The 19,530-nt window shown below is 38.9% G+C and overlaps 1 protein-coding gene across 1 annotated transcript in view; it reads right to left on the reverse strand.

Annotated features, from left to right (window-relative positions):
- The window catches only part of RELL1 (RELT like 1), a 45,076-nt gene extending 25,980 nt beyond the window's left edge, over window positions 1–19,096 (reverse strand). Inside the window, exon 1 of the mRNA XM_061584570.1 lies at window positions 18,866–19,096. Within this exon, the coding sequence (XP_061440554.1) occupies window positions 18,866–18,956 (91 nt within the window). The 5' untranslated portion in view covers window positions 18,957–19,096. The remainder of the gene's footprint in view (window positions 1–18,865) is intronic.
- Between the last annotated feature and the right edge of the window lie 434 nt (window positions 19,097–19,530).

The following is a 19,530-nucleotide window of genomic DNA, read 5'->3' on the forward strand; positions in this document are numbered from 1 at the left end:
TAGCAGGATTTAAGATCAACAATCAAAAAACAAAGATGTTGGTGAAAAATTTAACTTTAAGGGAACAGAAAGAGTTAATGGATAAGACAGATTTTACAATAGAAAAAAAGTTGAAATATCTAGGTATTATTATGACAAATAAAAACTCAAAGTTGTTTCATAATAATTATGAAAAATTATGGACAGAGATTAAGAAAGACTTGCTAAGATGGGATAAACTACAACTGTCATTAATGGGTAGAATATCTGTGATAAAAATGAATGTATTACCGAGAATGATGTTTTTGTTTCAAACAATACCTGTAATATCCTCTGATTTACCTTTTAAACAATGGCAAAAAGATATTTCTAAATTTGTATGGCAAGGAAAAAAACCAAGAGTCAAATTTAAATTACTTCAAGACGCTAAAGAAAGAGGAGGACTGGGACTACCAAATTTGAGACTTTATTTTGCTGCTTGCTGTTTAGTCTGGATAAAGGAATGGATCTTACTGAGGAATAAAAGACTATTGGATTTGGAGGGCTACAATTTGAAGTGGGGATGGCACGGATATCTATGGTATGATAAAGTAAAAGTAAACGTAGACTTTAATAATCATTTTATAAGACGTCCTCTGTTGAAAATATGGAATAAATATAAACCAAGGTTCTATTCGAAAATACCACTATGTGTTTCAAGTCAAGAAGCGTTTTATAGAAGAGAAATGACTGGAAAAGAGAAATGGTTAACTTATCAAGAATTATTAGAAAATGTACATGGAGAATACACAATGAAAGAGAGAGAACAATTGATAAAGGAAGGATATAGTTTTCATTGGTTTGCTTATTTACAATTGTTAGAAAGATATAAAATGGACAAGAAAATGTATGGGTTTGAAACAAGTAAATCTGATTTTGAAATAGGTTTGTGTACAAATGATGAAAACATAATTGCGAAAATGTATAAACTTTTATTGAAAATGGATATGGAGGAAGAACAAGTAAAAGAGTGCATGGTAAAGTGGGCAAAAAATTTTGGTTATAATATACAAATGGATCAATGGGAAAATATGTGGAAAAAAGGCTTGAAATTTACATTATGTTATAATCTTAAAGAAAATTTTTATAAAATGATGTACCGTTGGTACATGACTCCAGAAAAGTTGTCAAAAATGTATAGTAATGTCTCTAACGTTTGTTGGAAATGTAAACAACAAGAAGGATCTTTTTATCATATGTGGTGGTCATGTAAAAAGGCAAAATTATTCTGGGCACAGATAGGTAGGAAGATGCAAAAGATTTTAAAGATAAATATTCAGTCAAAACCAGAATTTTTCCTATTGGGTTTTATGGATAAACAAATAGAAAAGAAATATGGAAGAATAATATTATATATGATTACGGCAGCAAGATTATTATATGCACAAAAGTGGAAAATGGAATCAATACCAACAATGGAAGAATGGCTATTGAAATTAATGGACTTAGTAGAAATGGATAAATTGACGTGTTTACTTAGAGAAAAATCGACAGATACATTCCTTAAGGATTGGAAGCCTCTCTTAGACTTTTTGTCGAAAGATCAAAATAAAATGATGATACTGGGGTTTGATGATTAATTAAGACAGCTTATGGAGAAAAGGGATTCTGTATGTATATAACAAGAGACAGGTTTGATGTATATTATATACTTATAGCTGATCTGTGACAAATCGGAAGTCAACCATTTTATTTTCATTTTTTTTTGTTGTAGTATTGTCATGTTTTTTCTTATTTTGTTTTGTCTGTTTTTGGAAAATTTGAATAAAAATTATATACAAAAAAAAAGAAGTTGCCCGAGATTCTGATTAACATTTACCAAAGTGTCAGAAACCAGCATGTAAAGTCACATCAAATGTATTTGCTTAAAACCCACTAGCGATCAAAAATATGGGGAAAGGTTGCATACTATTCACAAATAATCCAATATATAGCATACACAATATTACAGATTATTCCAAATGTCTTCCACTACATCATGAGCAAGCACACAAAAAAAGTAGAAAGCCATGAATTGAGGGGAGGAAAAGGGGTTGAGGTGCAGAAGGAAGGAAACCTCCAGGTACACTAGAGAACTTTTTCAACCGAGTCCAAAGCATTTTAAACAGAGTTCTTACGCAGGAACACTCTTGAACAACCAATTTCAGTCCTAGTCTCTTTATACTAATCTCTCAAGTAGTGATCCTGGCTTGTTTTAACAAGTTACAATTTAAACTAAACAGAGTCCCCCAAAGTTTGGGCATAACAAGAACTCTAATTCAAAAGTATAAGTGAGCACCTTTCCTTGTGGCAAGCTCAGGGCTTCATGAGATTTGTTACTATTAATCATGGGTTAGCATTATATGCAAAATGTGCAAAAAAAAGTTGTAAGTGACTTCAAAGTGTACGTTTACTTTTAAGCTCTCCAAACGCAGAGATGAAATCACTTTCCTTTCCTGATCTAGTGAAAAATGCTAACCTAGAAAATGTCTTCTGGCTTCTTATCACTGTCGTTGATAACTGTATACAGACCCTATAAACGTATGCTTCTCCATTATACAGACACCTTAATATACTGAGGCACAGTTGAATCACATGCCTGTTTATACAGCCAGCATGGATTTTTCACATTCTGCAATGTTAAATTGAAAATACCCCTCCATTTCATTCTGTTTCCCATAAACTCATTTCAAAACAAAACCTTACAACATTTACAGTCCTGAACTCAAAAACATTTGCTTAACAACCCTATAAATGTTCATGATGATACAGAAAACACTCAGAGAGAATCAAGAGTTCAAAGTGTAAAACATGAAGAAAAAAACCAGACCCCTTTTGGACTTTTTCTGTCAGTGGTATCATAATTTGTTGAAATTAATTAAAAGCCATATTCACAGAGCACCTGTAATCCTATTACTGATCTTGCCCCATACTCTGACCTTCATCTTCTGAAGTTTAAAAGTTTAAAAAATACCTGGCTGATTTTTAATTAATTTCAGAAAACTAACACTGAAGTCAATGATAGACAAAAAGACCTTGCGGCTTAAGAACGTACCTATAGGCAACAGATATTTCTATCAAACTTTAAAAAGCAAGGAAATTAGGCAGCTATAGTGAATGCACCAGGGGAGCAGAAGACATCGCCTCCTCTCTGAGATATTGGACTGCCCTACAAATCTGTCAAAACACAAACACAATTTGGGTTGGTCTTTCACAGTCCAATCCACTTCCTGTGCAACTTGGAAGATTTTGGTAACATGTCCCTCTGAGCATATGGTGAGTGGTGGCAACACCTGCAATCAGCCCAAATAACAGAAACAAGACATGTGCTTTGCTGATCTTGTTTTTGCAGGGAGGAAGCAACAATATTAAGACAGTTGATATAGTTCAGATACTCACTTTAAACATTTTTTATTTACTTTGCAATTTTTGTGAAGTTTCCTATAGTAAATCATTTTCTTTTGCTTCTGTTTCTGTAAATATGTGTACAGAAACACTTTGCAAAATTTACACTAAAAATACTCCAAAAACCATTGTGGAATAATGACACTGACTATTCTGCAGAATGGTCTTCAATGGACATGAGGAGTGTCTCAGTTTCCACAAGATAAAACAATGGGAGATGAAATATATTCTAGCAAATGTCAAGGTGTGCTCTATGTTTTTAATTGACCATGTCCACCTTGCCTTAAGTAGGGTGGTTTAAGCATAGCAGGCTGAAAACATGCATCTTGGGCAGGTCAAGTTTGTTTCTTCCAACAGCTAGAGCCATTGCTTAAATAGCAACATATTGTAGTCAGTCTGATTTTACCTCAAACTGCAGTTTCAGATTCAACTGTTAATGCACCCAAAATAGAAACAGAACATAACCTCCAGTTTGAAACACAAAAAGCCTGTCTTCACCATCATGTGACAGTGACCAATAAAAACGCATTGAAATTAATACAAAAATTTGACACAGATTTCTAGGATGAAGAATGAGATAAATATAATTTTCTAGGTTAGATTTTCTGTAGAAACAGTAGTAATACAGGAAATAATAATAATAATAAATAATAAAATATTTTTAGGCCGCCTATCTGGCCGAATGAACGGCCACTAGGAAAGAAGCAAAGCAAGAAGAACACCAACAAACATGCAAAAATATAATTCTCCATCTTTGGAGATTTAGTCCTGATTGCAGGTGTTGCCACCACTCCCCATATGCTCAGAGGCACATTACCAAATTCTTTCAAGCTACACAGGAAGTGGATTGGACTGTGAAAGATCAACCCAAACTGTCTCTGCATTTTTACAAATTTGTAGGGCAGTACAATACCTCAGAGAGGAGATCAAGTCTCCTGCTCCTCTGGTGCATTCACTATAGCTGCCCAACTTTCCTGCTTTTTAAAATTTGATAGAAATATCTGTTGGCTATAGGTACATTCTTAAACCACAAGGGTTTTTTTTGCCTATTAGTGAATTAAAATGTGTGTGCTATCACCATGTGTGTGCTATGTCTCCCTGAAGTCTTTAGAAACAGAAGCCCAGATCCTGAGATAGGAAGTAGTTCAGGGAAATGGGCAATCTGATGCCAACCTCTCGTTCCACCTACAGACCCTGTAAAGCCACCCCAAAACCTTTCCCAAAAGAAGGGAATGTGGGAGGAGTGACTGGCTGAGCAATCCTGTATACAAATCCCCTTCCATGAGGCTTTCCAGAGAGGATATCTGGTAGGGAGTGTCCTGGATCTGGGGCTACTATGTGAAGGTGCTTTCAGCACCTTTAAGCAGCAGTGCTCATGCCCATCACCAGCTGTTCCTAATGGAAGATCAGAGAAAGTGGACATATTAGTGCTACTGCTTGGACGCTGAGGGGTGTGTGCTGGTTTAAACCTGTGTGGTCAAGACTCCAGGAACCTTGGCCATACAGTTGCAAAACAACTCCAGGCATTTCCTCCTACCTTTGGAGTTGGAAGCTAGCAGAGATCACTGTGCAATGGCTGGGATTATCCCCGTCCACATCTGAACTTCAGTGTTGGAAGGCTGGCTGCTCATCATACTCAGCAGAGGGCTGTGCAACATTTGCCATGGGAAACAGAACTGTTGAACAGTGAAAAGGTGGGAGGAGTGCCAAAGTCAGGCAACATTAGCCTAGCATGAGTCCTTACTTCCTCTGCTCTCATCCCACAACATTCAAGATGGTCTCCCTGTCTAGATGTGTGTGGGGTTTGGGGAGGTGACAGGGGCGGTTGTGGAGAGCAAGGTATGGGAAAATTTCCTTCCATGAATTTCCTCCCACTCATACATCTCAGCAGGGCCAGCTCATGAGGCATGAGGGGCCCCTTGGGCATCCGTTTGCCCTGCCCCCCCAGTCGGTGGGTGGGTGGGTGCATGCGTGTGTGGGTACGCGCACACGCGCAGCCCCCCTACCTGTCTTTACCATTACCCTTAATGAAGATGGCGGCTGCAGTTTCCCTATGGGGAATGAAGCCTCCGCCGCCATCTTTGTTGATGGCACACATGCGTGCTATGTGCGCATATCTCTGCCATCAACTAAGATGGCGGCAACAGCTTCAGTACCTTAGAGAAGCTGCAGCCGCCATCTTCATTAAGGGCAATGCTAAAAAGCCGGCTGACAGGTAAGTGGGGGGCATGGGGGGGCGCGGACCGCAGAAGGGGGGCAGAGGGCCCCTCAGGGGCTCCTGTAGCTCTGGGGCCCTCAGGCCAGTGCCCAACCTGGCTGCCTTTAGAACCGGCCCTGCATCTCAGGTTGCAAACCAAAGTCGTGATATGATAAAATGTATAGATGCCTAGTCCAGCTGAAAGGAAAGAACAGGATGAGTAGTGATAAGTAATGAGATGTATTGTTGATGTTGTTATGTGCCTTCAAGTCAATTACGACTTATGGCAACCCTTTGAATCTTTTTGGATACAACCCCAAAAAAATATTAATATTTTAAAAGTATTTTATCCCACCTTTCCACAATTCGGTCTTCAAGTAGCTAGATGATTAAAACAAAACCTAAATTAACATTAAAACAAACAGTAGCAAATTCAGCAGCATGGAAATAGTACTGTTAATCGAAACAAAGATTTAACTTGGGTACCAAGGGAACATCTCTGAGGAGCCACTGCACAAACTAGGTGCCACTACTAAGAAGGCTACTATAGGGCATCCTGCCTAATCTATAAAGGAAAGGCTACCCAGATCAGTGCCTCAGATGACAATCTTAGCACTTGGGCAGGCTCATATTACAGAAAGCAGTTTTCAGACACCCCTGGATGAGAGGTGGGGGATCTGTGGCCTTCAAGGTAACTCCAACACCCATCATCTACAGCCAGCATGGCCAATAGTTAGGGATGATGGGAGCAGCAGTTCAGCAATGTCAGGAGAGCCACATCCCTCCCCTGGACCTAGGCTGTTTAGGGCTTTATAGGTCAAAAGCACACATTGAATTGAACCCCAGACCAAAGTGAAATCTAAAACACTGGAGCAATTGTGTTGGAAGTCGCATATCCTAGTTAATCTGGCTACCGCTTTCTGAATCAGACAGTTTCAGAATGTTTTGGTCCAATCCAACCTGAAACATGCCAAAGTTACAGATGTGGAGAACCATGAGATCAAATCATAGGGAAGATGTGCCTTCCTGGCGCTAAAAACATGAGACCTGCCAAAATTCACACCATTCTCCAACTGTAGTTTTGTTGTGTAGTTTCCTCACCCCCCTTTTTTTTGGTCAAACAGAATGACACAAGGAATCGGATGGTATAGTCCATCACATCAGATAAATTTAACAGTACTAATCTCTTTATTTTTCCATTAAATATGAAGAAAATGCTCTCAGAGACCTAAGTTGACTAGTGGCCATGTAAATTAGACAGGTGAATAAAGCTAGCCCAATTTTCATGCTGAAGATCCAGAGAGCTATCTGCAAGCTTATTCAAAAGGGCTAAAATGAGCTCCTCCTATCAGCAACAAGTACCATTCCCAAGTCAAGGCACACGGCTTTCCCTTCTTTAATAGCAGTAGTGATGTCATTTCATTTTCCCAAAGAAGTTTGCAAGTGGAAAAAAAGGAAACTGACAGACAAATGGTAAGAAGCACTTCCTCAAGGTAAGAAAAATGATCCTAATAAATTGACAAGTTCTGTCACTAAGGCAACAAGAAAAGTGAATTGGCTAGATATACGCTTGTGTTTTATTTTCAGGAAGTCAATGGATTAAAGAATTTTGGTTGATTAACTACCTTTCTTTTACTTTTCTTTCTTTCACGAACTGCAAGGCATAAAATACCTGGGTGTCTAAAGATCCAAAGAGGGATAGGATTCCAAGGAAGGTAGAGTCATTGTTTGTCCCTCACCACCCAAGAAATGGGTAGTGAGTGAGATTGGATTTGAAGGACAAGACTACTTTCCAGCTTGCCTGACATGCCAACCTGATTTATGAAGAGTGCTTTTCTGTATATAGTTTTAGGAGGGATCAGAAAAGTTTTGTTCCAATCCCCTTGTGGATGCACTATATTAATTTCCTGGTCTCTATTTCTTTGAAATTTTAAGTGTTCTATCAGATATGCACATAAACCTTAGGTGGTATTCTGGCCAACTAAGTGTCCCCAAAAGGGAGACAGAGCCTGCATTTAAAGACATAGGTCTTCTTTTCAAGATTAGATTGAAACCTCCAAGTTTCCTAGAACAAACAAGCTTCTGTAATTCAGAGCCTCCAAATGATATTTTGCTCCTCTGGAAACTCTTCATCATTCAACAGATTTGTTGAAAAGAGACATTTCTGGACTGGTTGAGGTAACAGCAGGAAAAATCTTTGCCTAGGTAAATGATTCATGTTATAATCACAATCTTCTCACATATATGATATATATAATTATTTGCTACTAAGTTCCACAAATTTACAAACAAAAATCTACATGGATAGTAAAAGTATGCAATGTCTTTAGCTGAGACATCACATTAAGAAGAACGTGAAAAGCTGTAAATTATGAATTGGACTGTGCTAATTTAAATCCAAATATAGGAAGGAGGAGACCAAAACACCACAATAAAAACCATCAGTAATCAATAAAAGATGTCAAATTAAAACTAGGTAGAAGGCCTGGAAAAATAAAAGCCTAAAAGATCTAAACCTAAGCCTAAAAGACACCAGGCTCTTTGGAGAAAACACTTCACAGGCAGAGCACCACCACTGAAAATAGTGGCAACTTGTCACCTATTATTTAGCTACAGCTAAATATGAAGCCAAGAATGCTACTGTGTTAAGCGACAGCTTACCTTTGCTTATTTCACTAGGATGTCGTTTCTGGGGCAGAAATAAGAGCAGATGACCCCTAGACCTAAAGTAGCATGAGGCAAGCCTGTCATCATAACAAAACCTCTTCTACAGGCTACCTGGAATATTACTGAAGGCATCTTCAAACAGGAATTCAGGGAGTCAGTGGCAAAAGTAACTGACTAGGACAGCCCATGACTCCACCTTGCTTGCTACAGGAACCAGAGGGTACCCCACTGATATGATAAGTGAGGAATTGGACTCAGGTTTAGAAAAACAGTAGCTGTTGAAAGTACTGAAGGTGCCAATTGAACTAAAAACATACATACACGATTCTGAGAGCGACGCATTTAAATTCTAATTAATATAATGCTTTAAAACTACCTGACCAGCTAACTGACTAGATATGTTTTGACTGAAATGCCCAATGTACAGCTGGCACTTCCAAAAATTGGTGCTATTTGATAAGCTAATCTGCCTCTAGCCACGTATCAATTTACATAATTTTAACTTTGACGTCTATTCACATTTTTATTTATGTTTATTTATTTATGTATCTTTGTTTGTGCCCCAAATTCATCCTAATCAATTGCAGTAATGCATAAACAGTATCGGCTATTGACAATTGTTAGTGAGATAAAAATTTTGAAGTAGCCATGTCTGCCCACTGGAGTAGTTAATATCTTTATTAGGACCAATTTAAAATCATAGTATAGTGAGCAAGTTTTCATCAGGCTGGATAAAGAGTCTCAGAACATGAAAGCACTTTCACTTCTTCGTGAATTTCCAAGTTGACCCTGTAGGTATAATCTATTGTTACTTTGGACAGAGCTAGTAGTAGATGAGATCAATTTCATCAATAGAACAGCAAAACACAATGCATATCACACTTCTGTTTTCACTAAATTCACTATTCAAAGCTAAGCAAAGCTTATCTTTCTCTTCCTAAAAAACAATACTCAATGAACACTTGCCAGAAACAGAAGTTACACTGTGGCTCCAATTCCTTTTTAAATATAGTTGAACACCTTGTGGAACAAACGTACGTGAATGTTAAAAAGTGTTAATAGTCACCTATTATACAGGAGTGCTGTAAGGATTATCAAGATAGCAAAATGTATTATATAAGCTGTAGAAAGTGGAGTCCCTCAAGGATCGGTATTGGGACCTGTACTTTTCAACTTGTTCATTAATGACCTAGAATTAGGAGTGAGCAGTGAAGTGGCCAAGTTTGCTGACGACACTAAATTGTTCAGGGTTGTTAAAACAAAAAGGGACTGCGAAGAGCTCCAAAAAGACCTCTCCAAACTGAGTGAATGGGCGGAAAAATGGCAAATGCAATTCAATATAAACAAGTGTAAAATTATGCATATTGGAGCAAAACATCTGAATTTCACATATACGCTCATGGGGTCTGAACTGGCGGTGACCGACCAGGAGAGAGACCTCGGGGTTGTAGTGGACAGCACGATGAAAATGTCGACCCAGTGTGCGGCAGCTGTGAAAAAGCAAATTCCATGCTAGGGATAATTAGGAAAGGTATTGAAAATAAAACAGCCGATATCATAACGCCGTTGTATAAATCTATGATGCGGCCGCATTTGGAATACTGTGAACAGTTCTGGTCACCTCATCTCAAAAAGGATATTATAGAGTTGGAAAAGGTTCAGAAGAGGGCAACCAGAATGATCAAGGGGATGGAGCAACTCCCTTACAAGGAAAGGTTACAGCATTTGGGGCTTTTTAGTTTAGAGAAAAGGCGGGTCAGAGGAGACATGATAGAAGTGTATAAAATTATGCATGGCATTGAGAAAGTGGATAGAGAAAAGTTCTTCTCCCTCTCTCATAATACTAGAACTCGTGGACATTCAAAGAAGCTGAATGTTGGAAGATTCAGGACAGACAAAAGGACGTACTTCTTTACTCAGCGCATAGTCAAACTATGGAATATGCTCCCACAAGATGCAGTAATGGCCACCAGCTTGCACGGCTTTAAAAGAAGATTAGACAAATTCATGGAGGACAGGGCTATCAATGGCTACTAGCCATGATGGCTGTGATCTGCCACCCTAGTCAGAGGCAGCATGCTTCTGAAAACCAGTTGCCGGAAGCCTCAGGAGGGGAGAGTGTTCTTGCACTCGGGTCCTGCTTGCGGGCTTCCCCCAGGCACCTGGTTGGCCACTGTGAGAACAGGATGCTGGACTAGATGGGCCACTGGCCTGATCCAGCAGGCTCTTCTTATGTTCTTATGGATATGTCTGAAGTAACACTAGTAATGTGTGATGGGAGAGGGAATTGACAGCATATGGAACAAAACTGAACAACTAGCAAGAATGATCAACAGGAGCCTCTCGTCTGCCAGTCGAGGAACACACATATAGAGATGGCCCTCTTACACCAGCCTTTGTTAGCCTGATGCCCTCTGGATGTATTGGACTACAACTTCTATCAGCTCTAGCTATGAGGCTGGGACTGATGGGAGTTATAGTCCAAAAAATCTAAAGGGCACCAGGTTGGCAAAGGCTAGTGTAAACTGACAGTTTTTGAGAGCAATTTTCCTAAAGAACAAAGTCTGAAAGCCAGTATATAAGTTCAGTAGAATCAAAACAGTCAAGCTTTTCCTTTAAACTGCTGTTGGGGGAATCCTGTGTTTGAAACCTTCCTGACATGAAAATGCTCCCTTTATATTTGTTATGGAAATATGTATGCAGACTAATTCAGCGGTCTGAGCTGCATGTGTGCCAGTGTGTATTTACCTAAGAAGCAGGCTTTTTCCCTGCATTTAGATCACTAAACCTTAAGACTTAGTAAAATAAGAAAAGCTACTTTATTTACAGAAATACATAGTAGATAGGAAAGGCATACCTAGTCCTAACTAACTAAGTTGGAGGTGCAATGCCCAGACTTGGATATTACCCTCATGGCTCAAGAGAGAGGACAAGACAGAGATGTCTCCTTTCTCCTCAGACAGTCGAAGAAAAAGACAAAGGAAGGAGGGGGAGGTCAGCTTCCCTGAGCATATCAGTTTACAACGGAAGGAAGTTAGGTAAAGAGTACAGGTAAAGGTAGGCAAGCTGGAGGACCCTAACTCTATCATCCTTCTGGAATACAGGGGGAAAAAACCAAACAGGAGTTGCTGTTGCCCCACTTCCAACAATATTAAAATCAACATATCAGGAAGACTGTCGTACTGAACCCTTCTCCTTGATGTGTTGCCTTTGAATGGGAGAGAGGGAGAGGAACATATAAAACATACAAGCCTCCCCACACCGCACCCTGAAGCCTTAGTCCAAGAATGGTCCAAACAATGGAAATGTATGCTATCAACCCTCTCACTCCACAATTTTGAAAAATCATCCCCACACCAAGTTATCAGCATCACATTAAATGATACGCAAGCCCACTTTGGTGCCAAGATTAGTAAAAATCAGCCCCGTTTAGAGAAATCAAACCCTAGAACTGACATCCCTTCTCATACAAACATAAGCTAACAATAAAAACACAAATCCCTTTAATTTTATCTTGCATCCTTAAGCCAGTCCATAATATGGATTTAGTAATGAATCCCTATGGTTAGTAAATGATAAAGGAAGGGTTGACCAAGAAAAGTAACGCTGCAACATGCAGAGTCTCAAAAGGTAACTTTAATTTACTTCCTACTTGGCTTCACTTACAGTTCATCAATAACTGTATTCATAAGTTTTCTCATTCTTAAAAAGTATTTCTTGACACATCCAATGTCTCTATCCTTTGCTTCCACCGAAGTGTATGCTTACTGCTGCCATCTCATCTTTCTCACCCCCCAACTCTTCTGTTCATCCCTTACAACTTTGGCTTCCACCATGTGCACTCACAAAAATCACTATCTCCTTATTGGTAAACCCAAGGGTCTCTGCAGTCTGTTCTCTCTTCCTTGTTCTTGAACTTTTTGCTGTCTTTGAAAACTGGTCACCTTGCTTTGCCTAACTCCCTTTATTCCCTGTTTCTTCTTGATACTATCCTCCATTAGTTCTTTTCCTGTCTAATTCTTTCACCATTGCCAGAAGCGAAAACTCTAAGTTTGGTTTTCCTCTCCTTATTTCAATGGCCAGGTCATATTGCTTCTCTATTTTTCAATACAGCAAAAATACAGTCCCTTCCTCCCACCAGAGTTTTTACCAAAGGAGGGATCTCTCACCTTGACCACAACAACTTTCTCTGCTTGGGTCTTCTGTTGTTCCATCTCAGCCCCCTCACTTCTATTCAAATCTCTACCGCCAAGATAATTCACCTCAGTCACAGCTCCAACCACAACTCCCCTACATAAATACTTACACTAGCTTCTTGTGCATTCCCAGATGCAACACAAAAAACTAAGCCTTACTTTCACAATCCCTCATAGTTCCCACCCACCTGCTTGTCTCTTTTCCTTTATATCCTGATACATCCCTGCTCATTACCTCCAGATCCACCACCCTCAACAATTTGAAGGTTTCCTGTTCCTTTCAACAGATTCCCCTGGAACTATGTCTCAGGAACCTGCATGTAACTGAAATAAATGGACATTCGTCCTGTTTATCCCACGTACGATTTATATCACCTTCCCCTGTTCTCTTCCCTGGGTCAAATTTTAAACTGTAAACTCCTCAGGGCAAAGATCCAACCTCATATATTTTGCAAAAGTACCATGCACAATTGGTTGATCCAAAGGACCCCTTCCTTTGACAGGAGCCTTCTCCTAGAAGGAGAGAATCTTTGGATCCAACCGATTGATGACAGTAAAAAAAATGCCTGTTTAAACAAAGCAAGCTAATATGCATAATGCACATCTAGACTTGTCTACTATAGATTCAACTTTTTGTACAATTACTATGTAGAATGATAATCATAAATTGTTGCATAATTTCTGGTGTCTGTCTCATAATGAAAGACCCTCACTTAAAGCAAAAATTTGAACAGTGATAGATAACCTTTCATCCATTTACCCTTAAATGCAAATAATACATTAATTACCCTGCAACCAGTTCCTAATTTTCTAGATCCTCTTATTATTCAAAGAAAGTCTCCAACAGAAATTTAAATTGTATTTGCCAATAGATTTAAAAAAACATGAGTTTTCCATCTAAAAACATCCTGTTCCAGCATAGTACATAAATCTGTCATGTACATGCAATAAGTTTATGTAAGCATGAAGAGTATTCTGTACAGAAGTTTTAAAGATAAGGTGGAACTTCTAACAACTGCAAACAGAAGGATACACATTTTTATTTTTATTTCTTTTCCCTATTACGTTGCATTCCTGTGCAACAAATACCCATATGAAAAATAAATTAATGAGCATACTATAGGTTAATACAAAAGAAATGTATATACAAAAGACCAGTAAATTGCAAATGTAAACTTGTATCAGTTTGGCAATCATATGAATAGAAGCCAAGAGTGGCCTAATTGTTTCTGGCTTTATTTTCAATCCTACTCTTCTTTCAAATGAACAAAAATATGGTTGCAATAATAAAAACTGTTAAACAGAATACTTAAAACACACAAGGTATAAAATGCATCAACAACAAAGAATATCATTAGATTGTCCTATGCCAAGGAAAATTAGAACAAAACTGAAGGCTACAAAAGACAACGGCATTTTCAGCATCTCATTCTTGAATACAGAAGAGTAGCAAATTCAAACCAGAGGTCTGAAAAACCAGAGTGAACAAGGCTTAAAACATTATCCCCATTAATGAACCTGAGCATCACATATTGGCCTGTTATACCTGACTAGTGCTCACTTTGAAAGGGCAAAATTCTATTTTGGCATCAAGCAAAGCAGTCAGTTACGTGGCTTCCTGTTGTGTGAGGACACAAGGCCTGGCTTCTCACTACCAGTAAGTGGTCCCCATTCAACCTTACCTGACCCAGACAAAATCTCCTGATTCATGGTTAGAAGACCAAGAGATGCGCAAGTAGAAATTCTGTCCTTCCTGTTCAATTTTGATTCAAATCAACTTTTATTAGAATGAGAAATGGAAACAGAATACAGCTTCCTGACTGGCTTTTCAAGAGTTCTGCCTCTGATTTATAAGATATTGACCGATTCAGGTGAAATTGAGTGACCTTTTTACCAAGCCTGAACACTTTCCTGGAATATTCAGATAGGACTGAGCCTCCTTTCAATATCTGCTGCCATGGGGTAAGCTTCCTGTTGTCTCTCTCTCTCTCTCTTTTTCCCCTTACAAGGTGTACTTAGGGTTCATGATTATTGCCTGCCTTCTATGCCCTGGAATATGGCTTTGGAAAGTAGACTCCTAGAATTCAGTCAAATATGTACCATACCCCCATAATGTAAACAGGTTTTTGTTGTTTCATTTTTAATCAGGGAACCATACAGAGGTACAAGATTAGAAGAGAGTTTTAAAACCTTCCTTGACCTTGGGATTCATGCTACAATTATGGCTTTTAGGTACATATTTAGGGTGCAATTTCTCAGGAGACATAATAACATTTCAACAGGACTTGTGGAATTCATTGTTACAATTTTTTTAAGACATGCTTTAATTTGAAATTAAGCTATAATTTAACATGTAAATATATCCTACAATTACCACTTCTGATGTTTAATAGACAGTCATAATTTATTTTAAAAGACATGTAAAAGCTAAAGAAAAAATAAAATTATTTTTATTATTTTTAAAGCCACAGAAAGGAGAGGGTTTTTTTTACAAACAACTATGTGCACAGTCTGCAAATATTCTAGGACTGGACCTCTAAATTTAGATTTGGCACTGAAGGAAATTTATAAAAAGTAAAACAAAAGTGTAACAGTATATTGATAGTATATTAAAAGCAGAAGAAAGCATTTCAAAGACAAGTACAAAAAGTTCAATTTAATTTTCTGTATGTATACACACACATCTTCACAATAACTTAGATAACTAAAATCACAAAAAAACAAATAATAAAAAGAGCAGATTTAACAGCAGTAAAATAGATACATTTTAAAAATCACTGAAGGCCTTTCGAAGGAATGAGGTTGGCACTCCCACTGAAAGGCCACTAAAGTAGATGAGCTCCAAATCTTTTCAGAGGTGGCTCCAAACCCTTAAAGTTATAGCAGTGATGGTTCTCTTCTTTGCAGTAGATGTCTTCGTCACACATAGGCACACAAGGTCAATGATGTAAGGTGGATTTTAAAAAAAAAATCAAAGTTTTCCACTTTTAGAAACACATTGTTCATAAGAAGAACTAACATGATAAATGAACAACATGCAAACAAAACTGAATGAATGCAATGCTGGTCATATCTAAAATCAAAGTTGCCATTAATTTTTCAGCTGGCTACGCCTAGGAAGCATATAATTTAACGCACTCAGCTCTTCAGGCATGCTAGAAAATGAGAAGGCTCTCCTTTTTTCTTGAAATCTAAACAATGCAATGTAAATATGCTATTGAGTTGTCAGGTCTTAAAACTTCAAATATTTATGACAAATCCATTCAAAATAAGCAAAGCTTTGAGCATTTGAATATAGCATTTAAGCCATACTAGATACACTTGATTGATTTTTCTCTAATCAAATTCAGTTCAACTATTTTTTGTCTATTGAAAAATAGCTATATAGCAACTAACATTAACATGGCATACTTTCTTTACTTTTTGTTTACCAACTACAAATGAAACAAATATACTAATTAGATCTCTATTGATTTTAGGAAGCAGATCCACACACCTCCTTGAAAATTTAGACTGCTGAATGAAGACCTGCCAATTGCAAATAGCAGCAAGGCTCAAAGAGTAACTCAGGAGAGGAAACAGCCACCGCTCAGTAACATCATGCAGAAGGTCCCAGGTTCAATCCCTGGAGTTTCCATTAAAAAAAATAATGGATCAGTTAGCAGATGGTGGGGAAAGATCTGTCAGAGACCCTGAAGCATCACTGTCAAAGTAAACAATACTCAAATGATAATACTGCTTCTTACATTACTGACACTTACTCCCAAATAACTGTGTATAGCAGGAGTTGGAAAATTGAGGCTTTCCAAATGCCATTGTACAAAAGCTCCTATCATTCCTGTCTATTGGCCATGCAGGTGGGACTGGTGGGAGTTGGAGTCCAACAACATATGGTTACCCACCCGATGTATAGGATTGCAGACTTGCAGCTTGATTCCAGCTGCGTTTACCCATAAACAAGTTCCACCGACTTCATTGAGGCTTACTTCCAAGATAGTGCACCCACAGTTGCAATTCTACTGAGTAAACTACATGGGACTGGGTTCCATAGCTACTAACTTTGAACCCATCATATATTAAAAGTGAGCACATGTGCTGACTGAATTATGATGGCTATATAGTTAAATAAGCCTAGTGAGAAACAAGAGGGAGGTATCAGCATGCTTGAGGTAGCCCGAAGTACTGCAGAAGTAAAAAATCTTTACAGAAAAAGGCAGGAAACCAAAATAGTACAATGATGACTGAACATGCCCAGAATGCCAAGTGCTTGCTGGAAAGGCTAAACATGGAAAAACTGGGCTGGGGGAAGAAATACAATGCAGTATCCTGAAAAAGGCATGGCTGGTAGGCAGACTTCAAACTGTAACATTCTGTGGCAGACCCACTTGTAAGAAGCTACTTTACATACTGTACATCTGAAACAATTGTAGCAAACTTTTTTTAAAAAAACCTCAGCAGTAAATATATGCACCAGAATTAGGTGCATGTATGTATAAAACATATGCTCCTTCTTTCAAAATACACTGAATGTCCTGACATCACTATACACCCACATAAGGTATCTACAGGAGAAAATAAGCTCCAGTTTAATCACTTTTTAATAATCTATGACAGCCCTGACCACATCAGTCTGCAGAAAAAGTTTCACAGATATTTCCAAGAACAACTGCCAATAAATTTCAGTCAATTTATATACAATAGGCTCTCATTACTTTGTCCAAATATGCCAAGTAATAGGCCAAGGAAGCTTAAAATATTGGGGGGGGGAGCACTAAGGGAAGCAGTGGAGATATGGCTGCTATACATGAAAGTATTAATATCTGGATTTTAATGCAACTAGTCCAAGGTCAGATTTCCTTATTCTAATCAGAAGTACTGTACCTCACATCCAGAACAGGAAATTAGCAGATTGCAAAAGAGACAGAGGTGCTACTCTTGTTAAATTTCATACAGTATATACACAAGGATGGTTGACACACATTAAATAAAACAGTATGTAATTTCTTTTTAGTTACTTTGAATACCCACCCCAACAGTAGCCAGGTGTGGCACAATTAAGTGGAGGAAACTTTTTAATAAGGGTAAGTAAATGGAGGTGTTACAAAATTCCTTTATGATAAGGAATTAATATGAAATTGAAAGTCTTTCCACCTATGACAATCTGAAATGTCTGTTTCATAGCACTCAGTTGGACTTTCCTTGGATCTGTGCAAGCAGAAAAATACATGCATTTGGGATCATTGCAAAGAAATGATATACACATATTTTACATACTAGAAATCCTACAGACAAGTGCTTAACATGTAGGAATCTTGGATGCATGAATTCATTGAAGTATCTGGCAGTATTTCACCATAAAACTGGTAATAAGGCTGGACTAACTGAAATTACACTGTAGTGAATGCTCAGGAAAAAAAAGAAGAGGGATTACAAAGGCAGTTCAAGAAGTACGAAGAAAACAATATGGGATTAGGGAGAGAAGATACCAAATTGTGATTTCAGAATAGAGAATTTCAGTAGTTTCAAACACAAAAACCACAAAAAGTATAAGAGTTTAGATCTGCCTGTGAGGCAAAATTAATTAATCTCAAAATCTTAATCCTAGAGATGCAACAACAACTGTGACTGTTAGGTGACAAGCTAAGTGCCCTTTGCACACGCTGTGAAGTAGTTTCACAACTGAACCATCCGAGAGTAAAAATAGCTTCTATAGATGAAATTAAGCTCACCATAGGACTATGCACCTGAGGAAGTCAGATATAATAAAGGATTGTCCTTTACGCAAGCGAGGTAATAACAAAAGCAACCCTTTGAGATTATGCATTTACTTTCCAGTTGAGGCAGGATCACCAAAATCTCCTATATAAAGAAAGTACAGATTGGAATAGGGTTGGCAGATTTTAAAAAACTAACCCTGTTCCTACGGGTTTAACAGCAGCCTAACATATACTAATTTAACAAGTGAAGCTTATCGCATCGTTTTATCTCCGTGCCAAAATGAGGTTCGTTTTGGCACAACAGGAGACTGGCTCTGTTTGCTTTTTAAAAAGGAGGTGGCAGCCATAAGACTAGGGCCGAGTGGGAGCGAGCAGGAGGGGCAAGACTGCGTGTGTCAGTGAACAAGGGGTTTCGGAGACAGGAGGCCCTAGAAACAGGTGCGAGTAGAAGGGGGCAAGTTCTGAAGTGCTGGGAACGTAGCTGAGGAAGCCTAAGTGGCTAAGACAAACTGGGAAGTCCGAGAAAAACGGAAGTTCTCAAGGGAGATGCAGAGGGGGGGGGAGGAGAGAGATCAGTCCCTACGATGGGGGAGAAGAGCGGGGGAGATTACTGCACCCCAAGTTTCGCTTCTACACTTTCCCGCCCACAAGAAGTCTGCACAGACGGAACCCTTTTCCACACCCACCGGGAGCCAAGCGGTTGCCAGCCTGGGCGGACGTCGCTTGAAGAAAAGCAGTTGAGTGGGCGGGCAGCATAGCCGGTCCTTGAGGAGCCATGGCTAGTCGGAGAGGGCCCCGCGCTGTCCAAAGGCTCTTTGGCGCTTCAGCTCGCCTGGCTTGCGCGCACACCGAACCTCCTCAGCCGGGCGCGGCTCCACCAGGCTCCACCTACCGCTCTCCCTCTTCCAGAGAGTGACTGAGCATGCCCGGCGACGGGTGCGCCGTGGCAGATGGAGGGAAATTTCCGCACCCAGGAAAGAAAGGCAGAGGAGAGGGATTTTTTCTTTTTAAGAAGGGAAACGAATTGGCAGCAAGCAGCCTACTTTTGCCTTCAGTAAAATAGGTGCTGTTCGTAAGATGGTCTACTTAAAAAACAACAGATATTTAATGCCACAAGGCTGCCGTCCTGACTCCAAGTTCCAAGTAGACTGCAGTTAGTCTATTGAATTCAATGATTAAAGCGCTTTTAAGCTCCGTTGAACATAGCGGGACTCAATACAGTAAATGTGCAGCATAGGACTGTGCTGTAACCACTTATGTACGCTGATACCAATCTTGTCTATGAGGTGTCACAAGACTCCTGATCGTTTTTGTTGCGATAACAGACCAAGGCTGCAATCCTTTGTGCACT

This window comes from Rhineura floridana, chromosome 9 (genome assembly GCF_030035675.1).
Source record: "Rhineura floridana isolate rRhiFlo1 chromosome 9, rRhiFlo1.hap2, whole genome shotgun sequence".
In the NCBI taxonomy this organism is placed as follows: Eukaryota; Metazoa; Chordata; class Lepidosauria; order Squamata; family Rhineuridae; genus Rhineura; species Rhineura floridana.